The 24,753-nt window shown below is 50.0% G+C and overlaps 1 protein-coding gene across 1 annotated transcript in view; it reads right to left on the bottom strand.

Annotated features, from left to right (window-relative positions):
* AMBRA1 (autophagy and beclin 1 regulator 1) overlaps positions 1 to 24,753 on the bottom strand; it is a 1,783,669-nt gene that overhangs the window by 1,228,624 nt on the left and 530,292 nt on the right. Inside the window, exon 8 of the mRNA XM_069623220.1 lies at positions 9,002 to 9,088. Within this exon, the coding sequence (XP_069479321.1) occupies positions 9,002 to 9,088 (87 nt within the window). The remainder of the gene's footprint in view (positions 1 to 9,001; positions 9,089 to 24,753) is intronic.

Here is a 24,753-nt window from a genome sequence, read left to right as displayed (position 1 = left end):
AATATCACAGTGGTCTCTGGGCGACCATGAGGTGCTACACAATATCACAGTGGTCTCTGGGCGACCATGGGGTGCTACACAATATCACAGTGGTCTCTGGGCGACCATAAGGTGCTACACAATATCACAGTGGTCTCTGGGCGACCATAAGGTGCTACACAATATCACAGTGGTCTCTGGGCGACCATGAGGTGCTACACAATATCACAGTGGTCTCTGGGCGACCATAAGGTGCTACACAATATCACAGTGGTCTCTGGGCGACCATGAGGTGCTACACAATATCACAGTGGTCTCTGGGCGACCATAAGGTGCTACACAATATCACAGTGGTCTCTGGGCGACCATAAGGTGCTACACAATATCACAGTGGTCTCTGGGCGACCATGAGGTGCTACACAATATCACAGTGGTCTCTGGGCGACCATGAGGTGCTGCACAATATCACAGTGGTCTCTGGGCGACCATGAGGTGCTACACAATATCACAGTGGTCTCTGGGCGACCATGAGGTGCTACACAATATCACAGTGGTCTCTGGGCGACCATGAGGTGCTGCACAATATCACAGTGGTCTCTGGGCGACCATAAGGTGCTACACAATATCACAGTGGTCTCTGGGCGACCATGAGGTGCTACACAATATCACAGTGGTCTCTGGGCGACCATAAGGTGCTACACAATATCACAGTGGTCTCTGGGCGACCATAAGGTGCTACACAATATCACAGTGGTCTCTGGGCGACCATAAGGTGCAGATGCTATTATCAAGTGACAGCATATTGCAATGCAGGGCAAGAGCATGGTTAGTTGGCTACAGATTATGCATTGAAATATTTTTGTTGCAGTTCGAGAGCACAACGGTGCAGGTGGGACCTTGGACGTAGCAATGTTGGGAGGTGCATGTCTGTGGAGGCTGAGAACAGTTCAGGACTCTAACTTGCGGGTCGGGAGTGGATTGTGGAGGAGGGGGGCAGTATGCTTACCCTGTGGGTGGACGGCAAGGGGTCCTGGCTCTAGGCTCAACGGTGTAGACAGGCTGAAGACAGGCACAGTGCCTTTGTGGGTGCCTTCGTGGTGGGCCGGCTCCAAGCCTGCCGGCTTGTGGTTGGCTCCCAAGTAGGGGAGAGGAGCCAATCACGATGCTTGTAGGGCTGTGGGGCCGAGTGGAGTGTTGTGGCAGTGACGGTCGGCCATCTTGGAGTGGGGCAGACCTCGTGTCTCCCAATGGTGGCTAGATGCACTCCAGTGCAGTAATGGGGCAAGTCCTACTTGGAAGTGGGCCCCTGGGCAATCAGGAGCGGCGCGGATATATTAATAAATAATCCGCCGCGAATTGCCGAAAAACGGCACACTCGCGCTCCGAATTCCGAAAATTCCGAAAATCATCTGATGGCTTGTGGCATACCTGGAGTTAGGCAGGGCTCCAGGGCATCAGTGCAGGGCTGCCTACTGCTCCAGCAGTAGAAGATTGTGGTAACCGGTTGAGAAAACGTCAACATCGTCGACGTAGAAGTCAAAGGCTTCGAAGAAACTGAAAAGGGCGTCGAAAAGGTATGAAGCGATCTCGAAGAACTCGAGAGGATCGGAATCCTACTCGGAGTCATCAAGGTTATCGGTGACATTCTCGAGGTCATGATAGGAGCCCTCGGTATGACTATTGATTGCGAGGTAGTGACAGTCGTAGGTTTCTCCTTTATCGGCGTCGACATCGGCGTCAAGGACAGCGTCGATTTGACCGATCTATGCTTCGATGGGCCCTTCGATAATGGCGTTGATGATGCAGATTTATGAGTCGAAGGGGCCTTCGACGAAGACGCCGATGACGCAGTCTTACTGCCTTTTCTCGAGGGTTCAGGACGCTCTCGAGTAGTCTTTCGTCGGGTGCAACGACTCGCGGCGTTTCGACTTTTCGGGTCTTTCACCCAGGGTATCACCTTTAGCCGTCTCCGAGGGGGGTCGAGGCTGCTTTCTCGAAGACGCTAAGCATCTTTTTACGGAATTCCTCCCACTTGGCTGGAGAGCTATGTTTTTTTGGGGCAGGTAACCCTTTCAGGGGAAACAGAAGACGACGAAGAGGGAGATCTTCGACGCCTCTTTTTCGAATGTTTGGATCTCGAAGAGTAATGGGAACTGCTTCGAGACCTCGAACGAGAATGTTTACCGTGACGGCGAGGAGACGAATGTCTCGACTCTGCCGAGGAAACTTTCGAAGGAGTAGAAGTTTTAAGAGTCTTACCTCTTTCGAGCTTCCCCTTACGCTCCTTCAAGGCTTACGCCGTCATAGACCTGCATTCCTCGCATTCTGAACAATGGTGCTCCGATCCCAGGCACCACAAACAGATCCTGTGAGGATCCGTCAATGACATTTTCTTTCCACAATCTCAACACTTTTTAAAGCCGGACCGTGGTGTCGACGGTTCAGATGAGGAAGCCATTGAAACGAGTAAGATATATTCGAGGAATAAGTAATATACTTTGACTAATGAACTGAGCAACACGATTCCGAGACCCACGAAGCGCGGAAAAAGAGAACTGAGCAACGGACGCTATGCAAGTCTATTTATAAGCAGGATGACGTTGGCGCCGATACGGAGGCTGTCGAGGGACACCGACTCAAGGGAAGTCGACGTGCAGCGCCCTCTACTGAAAAAAATTTCCAAGGCCAGCAAGCTGGAGTGATCTATCAAGATAAGGAATACTTCGGAGGACACAATCCCTTCGAAATGCACTGCACCATTTGCTGAGCGATGAGAACAAGGTGGGCAGTTTTAGCTGCATTTGTTAATGCAGCAGTTGCTCCCGTTGGTAAATTCAACTTTAATGTGACCTGCACAGCAACTTTATCACGGAACAAGATTGTGTTTAATGATGGGTTGGTACAAGATTATGCCAAGATTTTAGCAAATGTGAGTGCAAATGAGCTGTGATCCTATTTGGCTCCGCACTACGGGAAGTCAATCCGAACTGCCTGATTGTTCTCTGGCAGCTGCTTCTGACTCATGGAGCGATGCAATATCAGAGCTGCTCCGATCACACCTTTAGGCTTCCCCTCGTCCCATAAAGTGAAGCCACACTGTCTGCTTATCTAAACTCCCCTATCCGATTTAACCCCAGACAGCCGCTTCCATGACTGTCTTCTACGATTGTCTCCTCTTATGACAGCATGCAATTTAAAGGAGGAAAAAACTAGAACTGAGGTAACTGGTCAGCGCACGTGCTTCATATACCAGTGTCAACGTCACAGGGGATGCTACAAAGACCAAGACTCGACACTGCACGATGCTCGACCGTATCAAAACAAAATCCGAAGCAAGCTGCAAGGAGACTTGGATAAATCAAAGAGGAGGAATACATGGGAGGAACCATTCTGTCGAAAGAAAGTTACCACGGTTAAATAACTTCTTGTTCTCAAGTCCGCTATGTAGAGATTGAAGAGGGGGCGGCAAACCCTGTCATAACCCATATATTGTACCGTTGGATGCCTATCTCCGTCGAATCTCACTTGAATTTGGGTTTCAGCATGAAGATGTCGAAGAATGTTCTCCAATTAAGACAATCCCCAACACAATAGCTTTCGCACAAGATGTGCCTGTTGAGTGTCAAAAGCCATAGAGAGATCAACAAATATGAGGAACATAGGGTATTGTTATTCAAAGGCTTGTTCTTGAAACAAATCTAGTAAAATACCATTTAAAGTCGTTTTTTAAGCTTTCTGAACCCTGATTGGTGGGGGTTTTGGATATTCACTGGCACACTTCTCCAAATCCACCAAAAGGGCTATAGGCCGATAGTTGTAAGGGTCTTGCACGTCTCCCTTTTTATATATAGGCAATATGAGACACAATTTCCATGTAGATGGAATCAAATTAATTCTAAATATATTCTTAAACAAGAAAAAAAATGAGAGGCCCATGGCTCAGGATTGCCTTTAAGAGTATCATTAGAGAGTCTATCGGGGCCCAGTGGTCTCAAGGGGGTTTCTCCATTTATCGCATTTAATATGTCAACATAGACAAATTCTATATAGCAAGAGGAATTTTCCTCAAGCACTGATGGATTCTCCAGCATTTGCGAAGGGGAATACATTTTGGAGAAGTGGGCCTTGCAAACGTCCTCTGAGATGATACTCACCCGGGTGGAGGCTTGTCCAGTACCCGAGTTATTAATCAACAACCAAAAATTGCAATTGTTCCTTTGGCCCATAACCGAAGCAGTGACAAAAAGATCTATGTGCTGCTATACAGTCAATATACTGTCTTCAATGTAGAGATGACAGCAGTGGATGACAACTATGCTGACAGGTTCATGGAGGTTGGCACATCACACAAGGGTGGAGGTGAAGCAAAACCAGCAAAATAGAACACATTACTGTTCATGATGGTGCTCGTTCACTATAAAACACTAAAAAGCAGAGGCCACACCAGAGGTGGAACAAAGCTAAAGCAGGGGGCAGGGGGTGTGAGCCAGTGACACCAAAAGAGCAGGGCAAAAGGAAAAGTCCAGAGTAAAGAGAGAAGAAGGCACAACAGGGCGAAGATCTCTTGAAGGACTTCCTGAGCTAGCTCCCACTCGTGGGAGACTGTGTTCTGCCTGCTCAGAGCGTCCGCTGTCAAGTTCTTCTCTCCGGCTAGGTGAACTGCCGATAGAGAGATTCCTTCTTGGATTGCCCAAAACCAGAGCTGCATCGCCTCTCTGCACAGGGGTAATGATCCTACGCCTCCTCCTTTGTTGAGGTAATGCATGGCCACCGTGTTGTCCGTCATTATCAGGACGTTCTTCCCTTGTACAGCTGGCAGGAACGCCTTCAGCGCAAGTCTGATGGCTCTCAGCTCTAACAGGTTGATGTGTAGTCTGGACTCCGATGGAGACCAACGACCGCTGATGGTCAAGTCGTTGGCGTGGGCTCCCCACCCCGTGAGTGAGGCATCCGTGACTACTGTTATCTCCGGCCAGGGTTGCCAAAACTGTTCTCCTTTCAGAATGTTCTCCTGACAGGCCCACCACTGAAGGTCTCGAGCCACCCTGCTGGGAACCTGAAGAAGATCTGTCATTCTCCCTGAGAATTGTGACCACTGAGTCCTCAGTGCCCACTGGAGGGATCTCATTCTCAGGCGAGCCTCTGGCACTAGGAAAATGCAGGATGCCATGAGGCCTAGCAACCTCAAAAAGTCGAAGGCTGGGAGACGTTGGGCATGCTGGAACTTGGTAACCATCTGTAGAATATCTTGAGCCCTCACCTCTGCTGGCGAGGCTTTTCCCAGGGAAGTATCCAGGATCGCTCCTATGAACTGGAGTCTCTGCGATGGTATCATTTGTGACTTCTTTAAATTGAGGGAGAAGCCCAGTCTGTGAAGGAAGTGGCACACGTGATTTAGCTGGATCTGAGCTTGTTCCGGAGAAACAGCCCTGATCAACCAATCGTCCAGGTAGGGGTAGACGTGAATCCCTTCCCTCCTTAGACTTGCAGCCACTACCGACATTAACTTGGTGAAGACCCTCGGGCGGAGGTCAGCCCAAATGGCAGCACTCGAAATTGATAGTGAGAGTTGCCAATTGCGAACCTCAGGTATTTCCTGTGTTTGAGATGGATAGGCACATGGAAATAAGCGTCCTGAAGGTCCAGAGATACCAACCAGTCCTGGAACTGAAGGGCCTGGAGGATCTGAGAAAGAGTGACCATCTTGAATTTGTCTTTTCTGAGGAATTTGTTCAATTCTCGCAAGTCCAAGATGGGTCTCATTCCTCCGTCTTTCTTTGGAATGAGAAAGTAAGGGAGTACCAGCCCTTGTTCCTCTCCGCTACAGGTACCGGTTCTATGGCACCTTTCTCTAGCAGGTCCCAAATTTCCTGCAAGAGGAGCGGATCTGGAGCTTTCTGAGAGCTGGTCCCCGGTGGATGACTCTGAGGTATACATAGGAAAGGCAGGCAGTAACCTTGGGCAACTGTTTCCAATGCCCAAGCATCTGACGTAATAGCCTGCCATACCGTCAGATGTTGAGTCAACCTGCCTCCTACAGGTGTCCTGTGAGGGAAGTCCTCAGAGTGGTTTTGGGGCGGCTGATGCAGATGCCGATGGTAAAGAGGCACCTGCTGTTGCTGCGGCTTTTGAATATCTACCCCGTCCACCTCGGGTAGTTCTTCTTTGACCCCTTTGAGCCGGTCGTCCTCTACCTCTTCCGAATGCGGAGTAGAAGCGAAAGGACTTGCCCCTCGCAGAGGTTCCTGTGGGACGAAAAGGAGTCTGACGGATTGCAGCTCCTAGGGATTTTGCTGCTGCTTTTGAAGTTTGCAGTTTCTCTAAACTGTCATCCGCCTTTTTCCCGAACAAAGAAGAGCCATCGAATGGCATGTTCAAGAGCCAGGCTTGCACATCTGGGGCAAAACCCGACTTTCTCAACCAAGCAAATCTCCTGGTTGATGTACTTGCCGCCATTGCTCTGCTGATACTGTCAGCCGAATCAATGCCCGTCTGGAGGGATTCGCACATAGCGTCTTTACCATCCTGTATAATATTCAGGAACGCATCCCTTTCTTCTCCCTCCGGGATGCAGTCAGCCGCTGTAGAAGCACACTCCCAAAGTGTATGGCTGAACCTAGCAAGGGTGCAAGTAGCATTAACAGATTTTAACGCCATGCTACATGCTGAAAAGACTTTCTTTGCCATAGCATCATATTTTTTATCGTCACTGTCCTGTGGGACGGTAGGATAAGCCGTCTTAACATCGGTAGAGGATGCTGCCTGTACCACCAGACTTTCTGGGGATGGGTGTTTAGACAAAAACTCTGGGTCTGTAGAAGATACCCTGTACTTTGTAGACAGTTTTTTATTTACTGCTGGTAAATACATCTGGGGTTTCCCAGTTTGTCATGATCTTTCTCTGAAGAGCTTTATGAAAAGGCACCACAGGATCCTCCTGTGGGCCTTTGTCAAGAATATCCGTGAGGTCATCTTGTTGAAGATTGTGAAGGTGCAGACAACCCCATGAACTCTGTAATCCTGGCCATTAAGGCTCTGTAGGGGGTTTCAGCATGCTCCCCCGGGTCTGGCTTAGCAAACTCCACCTCAGGGGAAGTGTCTAACCCACTTGCCTCATGTAAAGAATCATGAAGATCCTTTAATCTGCGCTCTTCAGAGGAAAATTCCTCTCTAACTGGGGTTACAGGTCCCTGTAACTCAAATGTGTCTTCCTGTTCAGACAAATCACCCTCTTCTAAAATTGAGGATATAGTTCTCAATTGTTCTGAACTCATAAAGGGAGTAAATCCCATTTCCAAGGCAGAGGGTACCGAACTTGTCATTATTGGCCTCGAAAACGTCGATGTCGTTGACGCCGAAGGCTTCGAGCGTGGCGTCGAAAACAGAGGTGGAGGCCTCGACGACCTCGACAGAATTGGAATTCTACTCGACAATATCAAAGCCATCGACGTCGAGAGCCTGGGGATAGTCACTGGATGTGTGGTAACCGTGACTTTTCTTGGCGTCGACGCCGGTGTCGAAGCTGGCGTCGAGTCGACAGACCCGTGTGTCGAAGGTACCTTCGTCGACTGAACCTTCGAGGAAGGTTTGGAGGTCATAGTCCTGCTCGAGGGTTCGAATCGCGTTTGAGAGTTTTCTTTCTCCGGGTACTGCGACTCGCGGCGTTTTTGACCTTCGGGTCTTTCGACCAGAGCATCGCTCTCGGCAGTCTTCGAGGGGGTCGAGGCCGCTTTCTCAAAGACGCTCATCATATTTTTTCGGAATTCCTCCCATTCAGCCCGGGAACTATGTTTCGTGGGGCAAGGGATTCTTCTTGGCGAAACAGAGGAAGAGGAAGACGGAGAAGGGGATCTTCGACGTCTCCTCTTCGAGTACTTCGATCTCGAGGAGTGATGAGACCCACTCCGAGACCTGGAGCGCGAATGGTGACGAGGAGACAAATGTCTCGACTTCGTCGACGAAGAAGAAGCTTTAAAAGTCTTACCTTTCTCCAGCTTCCCCCTACGCTCCTTCAGGGCCTTAGCTGTCATGGACATACAGTCCTTGCACTCCGAACAATGGTGTTCAGCTCCCAAACACCACAGACAAATTCTGTGAGGATCGGTCAACGACATCTTTTTCCCACAATCTCGACATTTCTTGAAGCCGGATCGAGGAGTTGTCGGTTCCGACGAGGAAGCCATTGAGTACGGATCGAATAACTCGAGGTAAATAGGATTAATCTGACTAAGAACTGAGCAACGGTATTCCGAGGCACTGAGTAAGCGCGGAAAAACGGAACTGAGCAACGGACGCTGCGCGCGGCCTTTATAGGCAGGATGAGGTCGACGCGCAGCGCCCTCTAGAGAAAAAAATTTCCGAGGCCAGCAGAGCTGGAAGGAGATATCTAAGATGAGGAATACGTCGGAGGACACAATCCCTTCGAAGAGTCAAATCAAAGCGAAATGAAGAATGAGGTGTACCAGGTGAAATGAGAAGTAACAGAATCAAAGACATTACAAGAAATCATGGGCACAGGGATAGGCACCGGACACACTGAAATCACAAGGCCAGAGAAAAGGAGCAGAGGTACAGCAGGACAACAAAGCAGCACAGGTGGGCACATGATCAAGAAGGAGCAGCTGCCCCTGAGGGAAGATGAAGGTCAAGCCACAGCAGTTTTAGGAGTGAGCAGTGCCAGGAGGCTGGATACTGAATGTAGGACCAGACAGACAGACAGAACAAAGCACAACACATAGGCAAACGGAGAGGAGAAGCTGCAGCATCAGGACAAAAAAAGCAAGGTGGTGTGGAAGAAAGGCGATAGAGCCACGTCATGCCGGCGAAGGCGGAGAGGCTTCATCAGAGGAGACTAGATACAGGTCTGCTGCGAGTTTGTAATTGCAAAGAGGAAAGCCAGTCAATGCTTTGTGAGGGAACAGACTAACGAGACTGTGACAAAGAAGAGCAGGAACATTTAAGTGGGGGAGCAGTAGTGTTTGAAGACATTTTTAAAAAAACTGCCCCCCCCAGAAGTTCTTACCTTGCCGGGTCTGGATAGATGGGATGTTCCCGGGACCCTGTGCCATCATAGCGGGATAACGAAATGAGAGAGGATTCCAGCAGCCTCCTGAATAAGAAAGGTATGAAAAAAACAAGATGACTTTGTAACTAATCAGTGAAGAGGAAGGGAAGGCAGAAAATGCAGTTGTTTGACACAAAGTATTGTGGGAGCAAGTAGGAATGAGGGAAGAGAATGATTAAGTGTAGAGAGAAGAACGAAGGGGGCAAAAAAACTGAAATGGGATCAGCACAAAGGTGGCATGGAGAGAGAAATTGACAGAACGAATTAAAGTGGGGAATAAAGGAGGCAAAAAAATCAAGAGCAAGAAATAGAAAAGGAAGTGAAGGAAATTAAATTAGGGCAGGTAAAGAAGCATTGCAGTGTGAAACACAGGAAAATAAACAAGAGCAGTTCCACATATCTCAACGATAAACAGCAGCACCAGAGTTCTAGCCACTGGCTGTATTCGGTTGTCACAGAAGGACAAGCCCGACTATTCTTTCAGTTCTTCATTGCAGACATTTTAACTGAATATTTGATTGGTACATAAAGCTTGCCAAGTCTCTCATCCTAATCTTTTTTACTACATTGGGTACTTTACTAATTATATGAAATCTGTTGTCAGCGGCAGCCAGTGGGCATTTCCATGAAAGAGGTTTTAATTAAAAGGCAACACGACCCAATGAGTCTTCTTTCTTCAAAAGCATATGTGAAGACAATTTGCTCCCGAGTGCCATGCACACGTCCAGCTAAGTACCTAGCACACCATCCCGCGTTCCTTGTCAATTCTATTTGCCACATCCAGGCAATTAACAGGCGCTAGCTAACCATTTGTTAGAAGAAATGCAGGATGTGTCCTATGAGAAAAGGGGACTATGAACCAGGAGTAAAACAGTCACTATGGTAACTTGCATTTACTCCTATATCCCATCACCTTCCCTCCATACCTCTATGAGAGGCCACACAAGCACGGTAGAAGCTAGGAGAATGAAAACATTCGTAATCCAAACACAGGATATCATCATACCAGATTGTCTGAATTGGGGTTCTGCTCTGGAAATGAGTCCATTAATGATTCAAGTAATCATCAGTATCCACCTCTATTAGTGCCTTTCAAATGGTTTCAAAGGGAATATATCTTTAAAAAAACAGAAGTGATTTTTGCAAGAACCAAATGTGCTTTAAGGCAAATAGGAGGCAACAACTTCTGAATCACAACACTTAACAATGCAAGAAACTTTCAAGCAGTAATTTGTTGAATTTTGATCGCAAACAAAAAGCCAGTTCGATAACTACTTCCCATTTGTGCGCTCCAAATAGATACAGGGCAGTGAAAGTCCTGATTATGAAGGAGCATTCTGAATTCCATTTTGATGTGGAAAGGTGAGGAAATATCAAGAAACAAAGAAAGGGACCAGTGAAGCACTTGGCTTTGTGGAATTTTGCAGAGGGGTCCTTAGCAAAGGTTGACAGTAATGCGCTAACACTTTGGGCTGCAATGACTGCACAAGAAAATCAGTGTTCCATGAGACCCCACTCGAGATACATGTATGCAAAGGCTTTGAACAGCCAGTACAACATTCCAATCCCACACAGGATGAGGATGCTTGAAGTATGTGGGGATTGTGATGGATACATATTAAAATATTTGACTATTAATCATCAAGAAGTCTGCTTCTGAGTTTCTAAAGGTCCCTATTGCGCCTAAATTGGAGCGCCAGGAGTCGATCTGTATTCCAAGTCTGGCCAGATTGAAGACAAACAGAAGAACATGGTCAAGGGGTGCTTCCAGCAGTTGACTCGTGTAGCTCGAAATACTAGCACAATATCTGTTTTGTTTGCATTGCTTCCTTGCATTGTCTTCGAATGGGAATTCTCAGCAACCAACTTTTTAAGCTTAGCAATCATGGAAAGGTGTGGAACACTTGCCCTCTAGGCTGAGTGAGAAGATCCACCATGAGGGGGAAATGAAAAGGAGGCTGCTCAAACAGACGATGGAGGTCCTAGAATGAATATCTGTTGGACCAGTATGGGAACATCAAAATCAGTGATCAGTTGCAGCTTGAACTGAGTGTGTTTAGTACTGAGGGGGAAAAAGAGAAAAAAGGGGGAAATATGCAGACACTTATGAGCAAGCACATCCCCTGGGCAACCTGGCCTTCTGCCTAAATAGGAGGCATGAAACTGGATATGTTGTAGGATTCTGCTACAAAAAGCCAGATATTGTGAAACCATCTGCTGTGAAAATCTCAATGGCAACATTTGTGTGACCTGACCACATGTTCTGTAAACACAGGTTGCTCTTTTTTTTGATGGACTGATTTACCAACCCTTTTTGCATCAGTTGCAATGTCCGAACTCAACCAATCTGACTCCAATGTTCCCAAGACCCCATGCCCGCTCACGGTTATGGTGTTACAAAGACATCCAATCTATTTTAAGAGTTTCCATGCATTGTGAGCTGTGTGGTTACCTGGCATGTAGCAGTTGATACATAATTCTGAGGTGGCTGCTGAGTCAGCTCAGAGCGCCAGGGTGTTTGGTCTGCCCCTTTCCAGCACCGTAGGGGAAAGTATTTAATCAATGTGTCGGGATGTGTAGAGCAGTAGTTGAGGGGGCCATAGCAGCTTCAATGATGTCAGTCTGTACACTTTTAGTCTATTCTGCATCTTACATTCCTTCACCTTAGGAGGCTGAAGTGTTCTCTTCGACCGCACTTTTGCATCAAACTCACCTCTTTGTCATCTTAGCCAGTGTCCCTTCCACTTCCGAACTGCTGCCACATTATGAAGCCTGAACTGTATACTCTGGAAGCGGCTAGCAAAAGTTGCAGGCTGAGGCAGATCCCAGGAGGTCGGGGGTCTAGTAGAGCTACAGTAAGGGGAGTGTGTTGTCGGTGGCAAGGAGGGCGAAGTAAGAGGCATTGTAGTGCTTTTGGGGGGCTGGAAGAGCTACTGAAAACCAGACTCGAACACTGGATTAGATTAATGCCCTTATAGTCTGAAGAGAGACTGGGCAGAAGAGATACCGAGAGCATAACTGTGCATAATATTGCAGTATGACACATCTGCAAGTTCATCACTGCACTCCCTATGTTCCCACACAACCCCAACCTCTGAAACACTCTCCCTCACCCAGGTAATAAGCACAAACAATGCTAGCAGGTAAAACCATATTCTACTTGCAGAGCTTTTGTTACAAATACATCGATTAAGGAGTAGAAGCAGCAGAGTACAGACCAGTGCAACACCTAATGGACTCCATTTACCTTGACTTAGTTTCTACACACATTGTCTGTCTGATTTCCTGCATCTTAGTCAAGTGTATTGTTAACGGGACCTGCAGTTGGTTTTATGGGTCTCTAAATAAGCCTGGCATGAACAGTAAGATTCCAAAAAGGAACACCTATCTAGTACATAAGCTCGGAAGGGTTGGGGCACCAAGATGCCGTTAGGCACAGTTTGAAACATCCTCCCAATCGAACCCTGTGTTACAAAGCCTCTATACTAACTGGAAGGTCAATTGGCTCTCTTCTCGCCATTGGAAACAGCTGGGATCAGAAGATAGATTTGGCAAAGAGCTAAGGCCAACTATGAGTGGAGTCATGTAACAATGATCCCAGACCTTCAGTTATACATCTGGGAAATAGAAATGCCCAATCAGAGGTAGAGGGAGCGAACATCGGCTAAAATACTTCAGACTAATGCAAGGGTAACACTAATACACTACATGTTGCCAGAAATCTAGACCATGCAATGCATGCGATTTCTACTGGAAGTGGCAAGGGTGCACCCACCCATTAGCATTCCAAAATCAAATCAACAATCCGGACCATGAGGAAATAATTAAGCTAGAAACGGTTGTTCTTTACCGAATGAGAATACAGTGCATGCTGAGTGAGAAGGATTGTTTGCATGCCTTGGAGGTTTTCTTGGAATCAGTTTTATAAAACAGGTTGGTAAGTTGCAAGACATTCCCTCACCCTTAACATTGTTCCATGGCTGGTTTTGCACATATTATACTTGGAACATCTGATAAACAACTGAAAATGATCTTGGGACAGTGCACTGGACTGTTTGAAGCCAGAGAGGCTAAGTGGTCTCTTCAAATCGGATGTGCAGCCGAGCAATACGAGTGTTCGACAGGGTTGCAATTGAGGAGGGGGGGTTGCAGGAGGGAAATAGCAATTGCGAAGCAAGGTCTGTCCGCACTCAGGAACTGGTTTGCCCATGGCCGGATACGCCTCAGAAATGGCTGGACCATCCAACAGGCGATAGAAGCTTTAGAAGCCTGGGTGCTGGGAGACGTACCCCTGAACGTGATTAACAATGTATCAGATTTTGAGGGGCTTGGCTACGAGAGCCACGTGAGGAGTTGAGTTCTGGGAGAGCTCCCGAGATCCGGCATTCGATCCTGAATATAAGTGCACACACGCACGCAGTTGTACCCTGAAAATTCGGGCGCCCATTTATGAAGGGGGCGCACGAGTATCCTGTAAGTCTGGAGCCTGAGCGAATGCAGAGGACTGCCTTGCGGGCATCGCCGGGCCAACGCACTCCGGGGCTGAGACCCCAAAATGGCGGATGCGAGGAGCCGACAAAGGAGTCAGCTAGCGGAGCTGAGATGGCGTCGGCATTGAGGCGACGCCAGACAGAAGCAAGCTACGGCGCATCGGAGCCCCTCCAACACCCGCTGGGACACTGATGTGTGGCTCCAGAGGGTCAGAAGCAGATGCGGCCACGCAGACTCCTGTCTCGCAACGCCCTCGGCCAGGATGTAGAGAGGCACGGCTGCTCCTGGCGCTGAGGTGGGTGCGGGACCAGCCGCGCGAAACGAGGGAGACCCATCGCTAGCCCGCGCCTGTGCGGATGCATCCGGGGCTGGGTAAACGGGCGAAAGTGTGAGTAGAAGCGCCCGGACTCCTGGGAGCCCCGCGCAATTGGAAAAAAGATCGCTCAAGTGAGCAACGAAACGGAGGCTGCGGGAGCACTCCATTATGGGCAGGAGCCGCGGCAGGCGCAACAGAGGAGTGTGCCTGCCGAGAAATAACCCGGCCGGCGAAGGAGTGCCGACTAAGAGCGCGAAGAGATCAGCCTGGAAACCAAGCCTGGTGCCTTGGACAGCACAAACAAGTATGGCGCCTGCATATAAGGGACGTTCACAGAAGGCAATAAGAAAATAGCATTGGGCCACCTTGAGTCAGAGGCATGAACAGTACTACCTTAGACAGGTTGGAAGACACACACCCCTAGCCTATTCAGGGAACAAACATTGGGGCACAGTGAAGTGTGTCTGGTGGAGGCTCCACAACCAGCACCTTTGTGGAGAAAGTGACGGCAACTTGGTGTGGTTTACGGTGGACGCGCGCTGGGCCAGCGTGCGCACCCTGGTAGCCCCATAAGCACTGGGGTGTGCGCCCACGGACCCAGACCAACAAGGGCTGGAGCTCGATTCTTGAGAGGATTGCATAGCTCAATAACAATTACGTGGGAGGACACTGCTCACTCCAGGAGCAGAACCAGCAGTCGGGGGGAACTCGTGACACTGCCTGCCCGGGCCCCGACACAAGCAGCAATTTAACCTACCGAGGACCAGAGGCCATATGTGGTGGTGTCTGAACAAACAGCTCTGCCACACCACGATGACTACCAAACTCCCTAGAACAAAGGGCAAGCAACACACTCTTGAAGAATACACCAGAGCATCACCAGGAGCGGAAGGGGCCAGAAGCAAAGATAAAATCCTCGCTGGTGGCATGGACACTATGGGCAAAGACCAGGAGATCCTTGCTGTGATTGCTGACCTGAAAGTGGCTTGGGAAACTAAACTGGGATTGGCCATGAACGAGATGAAAGCGGCATTGGAGCTCAAAGTCGGGGCAGTACAAGAGGAGGTGAATCTTCTCCGGCAAGATGTCAGGTCGTTGGCAGAACGCATAGGTGACCTAGAAAAAGAGGTGGCCCCGAATACAGTGGCGTGTGCAGCTCACAAATCTGTACTTCATGCCCTGGTACAACGAGAGGGCAACCTAGAAAGTAGAGCGGAGGAGGCGGAAGGACGAGCCCGCAGGAATAACATACGGATCGTTGGATTGCCTGAAGGAGCCGAGGGACCCAACCCTACGGAGTACATCGAATCGATGCTGCTGCAGGAGATAACCAGAGGAGTGCCGACTCAGGGGTTTGCTGTGGAAAGGGCACATAGGGCCCTGATGAGGAGGCCACCACCGGGAGCCCCCCCCCCCAGGCCGTTGATAGCTAAGATCCTGAACTATCGCGATCGGGAGAAAATCTTTGAACACTTTCGGAAGGGTGGAACGATACAAAGAGCGTTGGCAAACATAACCGCGTACCCGGATTACACCCTGCAGGTGCAACGCCGACGTATGAACTTTGGGGCCGTGAAAAGAAGACTGCGTGAAGCAGGCCACAAGTATATGTTGATCTACCCTGCAAAACTGAAAGAAAGTGTTCCACAAGAGCAGAACATTGTTTTTTGAAACCCCGGAGGACGCCATGGGGTGGCTGGACACGCAGAGCTGCCCCCAGGAATCCGGTATCCAGATAGGAGAAGGCGCAGGTAAGTAACATGCAACTGTGGCTCCAGTGATGGCACAGTCCAAGACATTGGGACTTGAATATAGTACAGGTCATAGCCTTTGGGAGAGTGCAATAAGGGCTATACATATTTGCATGATCCGGGAGCACGAGAAGTTAGATAACAGCAGGGAGCCTTACAGAACCAACAGTCATACCCCCATAACGAGTAGATTAGTTAGGTCACCGGTAGTCCGGCGACACCCTTCCGAGTTCCTGTCCTCGGCATTCCGAGGCAGGACTAAACGCGGGTGAGCCTGAGATCCAGGGATGGAGCTGGGCATATGCCTGAGATCCAGGGATGGAGCTGGGCACTTGTTGGGGTTGGGTAGGGTGGGGGGAGGGAAGGGATTGTGTGCAGTGTTGGTAGTTGGGGAGTTTTTGTTGGGAACGGGAGGGGAACAAGCCCAATCATGTGTCAAATCAGGCGGGAGGGAGAAACTGGGAGGGGACGCAGGACAACCCATGGATGGCGTTGGGTAGCCTTAGGGTGGTGACCTGGAACGTGAGGGGCCTCAATAGCTATTTGAAGCTGAATAAAGTAATGATGTACCTGAGAAGGCTGAAGATTGATATAGCACTACTACAGGAAACCCATCTCACTAGGGAGAAGCTGGAGGTGGTCCAGAGAAAATGGAGAGGGTGTACCACAGGAGCCACATACTCCGCTTACGCGAGGGGGGGGGGGATCATCACGTGGGTGGCACTGCATGTACCATTTCAACTGCTTCAGACCACGATAGACCCAGAAGGCAGAATGACAGTGGTGAGGGGGATGCTGAAAAACAGGGAAGTGAGCATTATAAATGTATATGCCCCTAACCAAGATACAGCGGCCTACTTTAGGACCCTGGTATGGCAAAATTGGCCCCCTATTGGGCAGCGCGATCTTATGGGGAGGGGATTTTAACTGTATATTGAACCCTAAAATGGACAGATCAGATGGCAAACTAGACAGGCCCACTCCAGCCGCAAAGGCATTACAGACCCTACTGAGAGACTTGGGACTCGAAGATGTTTGGAGACAGTTACACCCAGCAGATAGGCAGTACTCACAGTATGCGGCCCCACATAACCTGGACACGAGGCTGGATTACATTTTCGCCGCTCCGGAGCTGGTAGGAGAGATGACTGGTGCAGACCACCCCCCCTTGGTTCTGGAGTGGCGAAACCAGCCTCCAAGAGAGAGAATCCCGACGTGGAAGCTCAGAGCTGAGGCCCTGCAGGACTCGGGATTCCGGGAGGACTTGCGGGTGGCGATCAGCGAGTATTTTGACACTAACACAGGTAGTGTTTAATCGGTGGGAACCTTGTGGGAGGCATTCAAAGTAGTAATACGGGGAGTAGCCATATCAAAATCTAGAGGGCTCCAAGGGGGAATAGAGCGGGAGTTGCAAGAAACAGAGAGGGCGCTGGAAGACATAATGCGTAAGGGGGGCACCGCACAGGAGGATGTGGAAAGGACGAAGCTTTTACACCAAGCCAGCAGTGAGCACTGGGATAGGCTGTGCAAGCCGAATTACAAGAAATATGTCGAAAGGCAACACGTGAGTGGAGACAAGCCGGTTAGGCTGTTGGCCTGGTTATATAAAAATGAAACACCCAGGTCAGCGATCAGGGAAATTAGAGGGGACGAGGGTCAGTGCTTGGACACCCAAGAGGGAGTTAATGAGGGATTCCTTAGATCCACACTGGGGGGGGGTTCGCATCTCATATTATTGTACGCCGATGATATACTCTTATATCTTCGCTTCCCAGAAGAAAACCTACAATATGTCCCGGAGGTGATGGAACGATACGCCACCCTCTCGGGCATAGCGGTGAACCCCAAGAAATCAAGCAAGTTCCCCCTGGGGTGGTACATATGTACCCTGCCTAGGAGCCTACCGCTCTTGCCAATACCCTGGCAGACCGAGACGTTCCGGTATCTAGGAATCAACATATACCACTCGCCTGAGCAGGAACACAAACACAATACAGTAAAGGCAGTGGACGGTATTAAGAATAGCAGGGGTTTTAGTCCGGACTGCCCTTGGCCATGATGGGTAGAGCGGCTTTGATTAAGATGTTAGTCCTGCCTAGACCGTTCCATTTTTTTGCAAATATTCCGTATGCGATCCCCAAACGCTTTTTCGTTAAACTCCACAGCTTGTGCAGGGGTTTCTTATGGCACAACTTCAGGAAGACTCGTGTGACAAGGGGGGGTGGGGGGGTGGGGGGGTATAAACCTGCCGAACTTTGAGTTATATTATCTGGCGGGACAGTTGCAATTTGTGGCCAGGTGGCTGTCTGAAGAAGAAACAGCCGAAGCCAGGCTATTGTATAAGGACCCTGCACCGTTCTTCCAAAAGGTGCTAGGAATGGCTAGACCGCTGGTGCTAGGTTGGGAAACTTGGCGTAGGGCATGGCAAATGGTGGGAAACCCAAACCCATTCTCCCTGCAGGTGCCGTTAGTGGCGCTATGCGGGGAGGACCTCCAAATGATAAAAGGGATCTGCAGATATTGAGAACTGGTGGGCCTGGCAACCCTTGGAGATATATGGCAGGAGGGGGGATGGGGGGTTCGCACTGGACTTTCAGAAACTAGTAGAGGATACCGGGGTGCACGAAGGGCAGCGTATTACTTATACCAGAATTATTAAACAGGTGCGAGAAAGTTGGCCCGAGGCAGTGCTCCCGGAACAGCCTGATGCAGCCATCGAGACGATGTACGATATTTCGGAGGGTGGGCATGAAATATCTCATCTATATGAGCTGCTGGGGACTAGGGTGGGAAAGGAGCCGCTCCAACTGAGGCGAGATTGGGAGGAGGAAATGGGAGAATCCATGTTGGAAGGGCAATGGGATAGAGCTCAAAGGTATCATAAGAAGGTGTCCCGAAATGCGAGGCTTCAGCAGATTCAATTGTATGTCACTCATAGGGCATACATGACCCCCAGTAAAATCGCCAAGTTTGGAAGCCTGACAGCACAAAAATGCCCACGGTGCAGGGAGGAGGTAGCAGGAATGCTACACATGTTTTGGGCTTGCCCAGAGGTGGGGAGGTTTTGGATGGAGCTGAAAACATGCCTCGAGGAAAAAGGAATTACTTTGGAGTTGGAGTCAGCTTGGGCATGTATGCTGGGGAGTTTTACCAGACCACGTAACCTGAAGCACATCAGTAAAATTAAAGACCTGGCCTACATTCTGGCCAAGCGGAGAAATGCAATGGGCTGGAAGGCAGCCCAACAGCCTAGAATTCAGATGTGGTGGGCGGACCTCATGAAATGGGCAGAGGCAGAAACGGCTGCATGGTACGAAGCAGTCAGCAGTGGGGGTGGGGGGGGAGAGGTGGGACCCCTGATAGCATGGAGGCCTCGATGATAGGACCCTCCCAGGCCAACTATAGTGAAGATGATACGTAAGAGATAATCGAAGCAGATACGCCTGGAGATATGTAGGCAAGGACAGGTAAACGGGCACTCGAGTAAATGGGATGGGAGGGGGCAGGACCGAAATGTTAATTTGTAACAAATGATGTGAATAATAAATGCGGATGTCCTTAAGGTTTGTAATGTTTGGTGTTTTGTTGATAAAATAATAAAAACTTAAAAAAAAAAACAATGCATCAGATTTCCTGAAGGATTTCGTCTGAGAAAGATAGAACTTGAACACTCTTGAAGTCCAAGGAATGCAAAGCCTTTTCTGCCTCGGACTACAGGTTTGGGAAGAACACAGACAGGCAGATTTGCTGATTCAAATGGAGAGACTACCTTGGGCAAAATGTTTGGATGAGTGTGCAAGATGACCGTGTCATTATGAAACGTGGTGAAGGGCTTGCATAAAGAAAACGCCTGCAGCTCGCTAACCCTGCACACAGAAGTTAGCGTAACCAATCTTGCGGTCTTTGATGTCACCAGCTGAATGTCCACAAAGGCCCTCGTTATTCTTGGGTAACGCAAAAATCCTGAAGTAGTAGCCGGAGCCCCTCCACTGCCTGCATCTCCAAAAGAGAGGCTCTCCTGTAATAGAACCAGGGACCCTAGCTTAAGCAGAGCAGGAGAGGAAGGTAGCGGGAAAGGAAGAGAGAAACGAAAGCCTGTGGAGACTATAGAAACGATCCAAGGACTCTTGAAACCACGCTTCCAGCTGTCCTGAAAGAGAGCAGACAACCCTCTAGAGGCAAGCTGTGTTCCCTGATCATTACGACATCGCTTTTTTGGTGTCTGAGGCGGGTGCGGAGGAGGTGTAGCAGAAAGAAACGTGCAGAGTCCTCTGCGGTTTCCTCCTGCGGTCACTGGGGGACCTGTCAGGCCTTCGCGCACTGCCGTCTCGAAAACCCTTGAAGCCGATGAAAGCGCATGTTTGAAGTAGGTCCTGCCCTGGGACTGAGGGAAGGACTTCTGCCCTGGCTTAGTCAAGATGGCCAGGGATTTGGCGGTCTGCATACAGGTCTTCTTTTCCGTCAGTTTGTCATGAGTGGAAGAATGAAAAAGATCCGACCCCTCAAAAGGAAGATCCAGGATCCTAACCTGCACATCAGAGGAGAAATTTAAGTTACTCACTGTAGTGACTCGAGTACTCATAGTCCATAGTCCCCTTTCCTCCATCCTTGTGAGCATCCGCAACATGGGGACGGTACCGGAATCTTTGTCAACGAAAAAACATAGCTTCCCCTTTACACATTTAGTATAGCATGCAGGGGCGCAGTTTTGAGGCGTGGGAACGCACGTCCGAGGCCCCACCCTCTGGCGCCATGCCTCACCTCGGTCTCCTTTGAACATATCGGACGCTTAGCTACCTGGCTACAATTACACATATTAGCCCTTGGCATACAAGTGGGGGAAGGTGGGTGGGACGTATGGAGGGAAGGGGACTATGAGAACTCTTGTCACTACAGTAAGTAACTAACTATTCATACGTCCGTCCCCTTTCTTCCATCGTTGTGGATGATTCCACCGAACAAGAAACATAGGGTGAAGCTGTGATAAAATGCCTCATATCTAGGATGAAGCAAAAAGGTTCTTCAGAACTACCTGACCAAACTCTGCATAGCGTGTAGAGCTGGTGTCCAATGAATAGTGCTTCCAGAAGGCTAATGCAGTGGCCCAAGTAGCCGCCCTGCTGATGACTACCCGTGAAGCGTGACAGCCGTGGCCTTGGATCTGACCGCATAAGCATGAATCCCCTCAGGAACAGGTTTGTCCATGGCCATATACTCCTTTGAAATTGCCTAAACAATCCAACAGGCAATTAAATTCTTATGAGAGCTGGGGAAAGAACCCCAAAAGTCACAAAAGTGCCTCAGACTTCCTGAAGGATTTCGTCAAAGATCAAACTGAAGGACTCTCTTAAGGTCCAAGGAATGCAGAGCCCTCTCTGCCTCTGACTGCGGGTTCGGGAAGCAAACCGGCAGGCAGATCTCTTGATTCCGATGAAACGGCGAGACCACCTTGGGCAAGAGCTTTGGGCAGGGGCGCAAGATGGCCTTGTCATTGTCAAACGTGGTTAAGGGCTCGCACAAAGACAGCGCCTGCAGATTACTAACTCTCCGCGTAGAGGTGAGAGCCACCAATAAAATAATCTTTAGCATCACCAAGCGGATGTCCACAGACGTCATCTGCTTCAAAGGCTTGCGTTGCAAAGCAGCAAGAACCACATTGAGGTCCCAGACCAGATGTGCTCTGTGCACAGGAGGAAAATCCTTGACAAAGCCTGAAGATGGGCCTTAACCACCAGGTTGGATGCTAAAAACACATGCTCAGGGGAATTCTTATAAGCCCCAATGGCTGCTAAATACGTGCAGCAAAAAACCACCTGAACTCCAGAACGATCCAGGGGTGCTGAAAAGGCCAGTAGGTCATCCAGAGGACAGGTGACCGGGTCCAGCCCCTTGTCATAAGCCCAATGGCAGAACCTAGTCCACCTGCTCTTATACCGACGCTGGGTGGAGGGCCTGCTGAATGATGTCCCAGTTGTCACCCGAAAATTGCACGTGCTGAAGCCACCGCTGATCAGGAAGCAAGCCGCAAGAGCCATTTTGGCTGGGTCCGGATGATCAACTGCCCTGCTGAGTCAGGAAGCCCCTGCTGGGGATCGGAAGGTGGATGGGACCCTGGGAGACAACTGCAGCAGATCCGAAAACCAGGTACTTGAAGGCAAGGGGGGTGATAACCAGGATGAGGCTGCAACCCCACGGAAGCCCAGTACTTGCTGAGGGTCCATTGGAGCAGAGGGATGGGCGAAAACGCACAACACCTGCGGCTGCGCCAACAGACCTGCAAGGCATCCCCCAGGGACCCCACACCTGCCCATGAAGCAAACTGGGGGCACTTGGCAAACTGGGGGATGCAAACAAATCCAAGTCTTGAACCCCAAATGCTGGAACTGGGGTAACACGGAGTCGTTGTGCAACTTCCACTCTTAGGTGTTGAAACCCAAGCGGCTCAACTCATACGCTTCTGCATTGCTGTCCCTCGGGAGGTGGACTGCTGAAATCCAGAGCTCGTCAGTCAGGGCCCATTGCCAGATTGAAGCTGCATCCGTGGGGGATGGCCACCGGGGGGCGCACGGATGAAGGACTTCAGTTAGCGCTCCTCCGTAGCTCAGGCCCCCTTTTCCTGCAAATGTGCCCCCATTTGCCCCTCAAGCGACAGTCCTACAATGAAAAACGACCCTCTGGATTCATGGAGTATCCAGCACACAAAAACCCGACGAAAATCGTGTGGAGGAATCCCAAGAAACTAATGTTGGTTCGGGTGGCCCGGCATTAGGAAACAGAACCCTGAGAGCTAGCTACCTGTGCCAAAGAAGCGGTGCGGACAGGTTTCTCGAACGGCAGAGCCCAACAAGCTTAAGGCTCCTTAGAAGCCGGGACACGAACACCAAGTCAACCTGAAGGGAGGCTCTGACCGCTTGCTTGGACGATGCAGTGTCCCACGGTATCGAAGGCCATGCGGCACCATATGGACCCCTCCCCCATTGGCATGGACGTTGAGTAAAACAGTGAACAAGGAGGTAAGCGCAACCCCTCCCCCCCACCAGTCATGGCAACAACAGCGGGGGGAGGGCGCAGACTTTGAAAGCGGGGAGGTATCTAGGTTTCCGGACCAGCAATGTGCAAGTATCGGAGCCCACACCGCTGCAGCTAGTAACATCACGCACCTAGGACACACTGGGAGTATCAGATGGCTCCTGCACGCTGCCCATGAGAAATATTAGGCCGCGTTTATAGATGTACACCACCTCATTCATCAGAAACAGTGCTGTAGACTCTCTCTCGTCAGAGGCCCCCGCTGGGTACAGGCATCATAAGCAGAGCACTCACCACACATACAACCCGGTGGACCTGGCGGGCACATCAGGTGCTGCTGCACGCAGATACGAGGACAGCATTGCATAGGCACGGGAACGAGGCCCACGCTGATAAACTACAAGCTCAAGCGAACACCAGAAAAATCGAGTAGCATTGCACGGACAGCAGCAGTTCCCTTGCCGAAAGGCGGCCATTACTGTAGAACGTACAGGTGGCGTACACCAAAGGCTGCAACCCCAAGTGAGGACAAGAGCCCTGCGTCCTCCCCCATCCCAAGAAACAACTGCGACTGCCACTCAGCGCATCACCAGGCGATCTTGAACCAGGTGGGGTCCACGTAAACTGGTGGACCCTCGTTGAATCAGAGTCACTGGAGGCAGGTCAGAACGACAGACACACAGACAGATAGAATGAAGTTGCAAGTTCCAAACGCAACACATGAGGGGAGGGCCCCCTTATGAGGGGCATGTGCCTGCCTCACAGACTTGGGAAGTCTGTCACAACCAAGGGAGATCTAGAATTTGGCCCTAAACTATAAAAGACATGTGAGCTGCACACCCGAAACAACAAGTCCCACTCGCTCTTCCAGGCCCTTGATGCCATACTACACATTATGCAGGAACCACAGCGCTGAGATGAGTCCCCCTTTGCTGTGGATCATAGTAGTGCACAAAGAACCAAAACCTGGAGGAAATGGAGCATGAGTCTGGTGCCCCTAACTGACCGTCCAGAGGAACCCTGACAATCATAGCGGGACTGCATCCCCGGAAAGAGATAGGGACAACCCCCAAATCAAGTGAAGGCGCGGGATAACCCCCGACGAATGCAACGAGGAGACAACGGTGTGTGGCCCCCGACTCGGGACGTGTGCCCGTCCGCGTCAGACCAAGACCGATGGGAGGTGCCCTGAGGTGACCGACCTAGTGACAACTCGACCAAAGAGCACCCCCACGGCAGCCCTCCTGTGGATAATACGGTTCCTCCACTCTGGTTACCAACATAACTTCCCCCTCTGCACGCACAAGTGAGAGGGAGCGTCTCGAATCATCCAGATCCTTGGAGGCAGCTACAGGCAACAGGATTAGTGCATGGATCCCCGAAACAGGCTGGCAGATTTCGCATACCCAGGTAGAAAGGAAGATAGCGACCCAAACAGAGACAAGGCGATGGCGACTGGAAACCAGGACTCAATGGCCACCAAAGGTGACGTCGCCTCACTGTTGGAGGAAATAAGAGGCATGCATGCTGATATTGGTGTCAAAGTGGACAAGATTAACACCAGGCTGGACAAGATGGAGGCGAGGCTACAGGAGGTAGAACATAACCAGTCCTCCCTCGACACCACAGAAACACAAACGGACGTACACTTAGGCGAAATAGAGCGACGAGAAGCGCAGATGGTCCTAAAGATGGATGAGTTAGAAAACCGAGAAAGGAGGAATAGCCTGTTTTTTTGGAATTCCGGAAAAGGAGTGTGAGACAGAAGGCAACCTCAAGAGTATAATCCATCAGATTCTAAAATGCCTTTTTGAAGATGACTCGATCAATGTCACCAAGATTGAGAGACTCTACAGAGCCGGAGGCACGGCAGGGGGCCCTAGATCGGTCTAGGTACACATCCACGATTACCCCTACAGGCTCAAGATCCTAGAAAAGGCAAAAGGACCAGTAACATTGGGCACGGCCCGCATCTCTATATTGCAAGACCTTTCATCCTTAACCCTCGCCAAGAGATGTCTATGCCAGCCTTAACCAAATGGTTAAAAGATAAAGGCTAGCGGTACAGATGGGGGCTTCCTTTCTCAATCACCATCAGAGAGCTACTCGGGGAAGGGGACCGC

This window comes from Ambystoma mexicanum, chromosome 11 (assembly GCF_040938575.1).
Source record: "Ambystoma mexicanum isolate Mex_15411 chromosome 11, UKY_AmexF1_1, whole genome shotgun sequence".
Taxonomy (NCBI): domain Eukaryota; kingdom Metazoa; phylum Chordata; class Amphibia; order Caudata; family Ambystomatidae; genus Ambystoma; species Ambystoma mexicanum.
The sequence above is the reverse complement of the archived record's forward strand: the minus strand, read 5'-3'. Positions and strand labels throughout refer to the sequence as shown.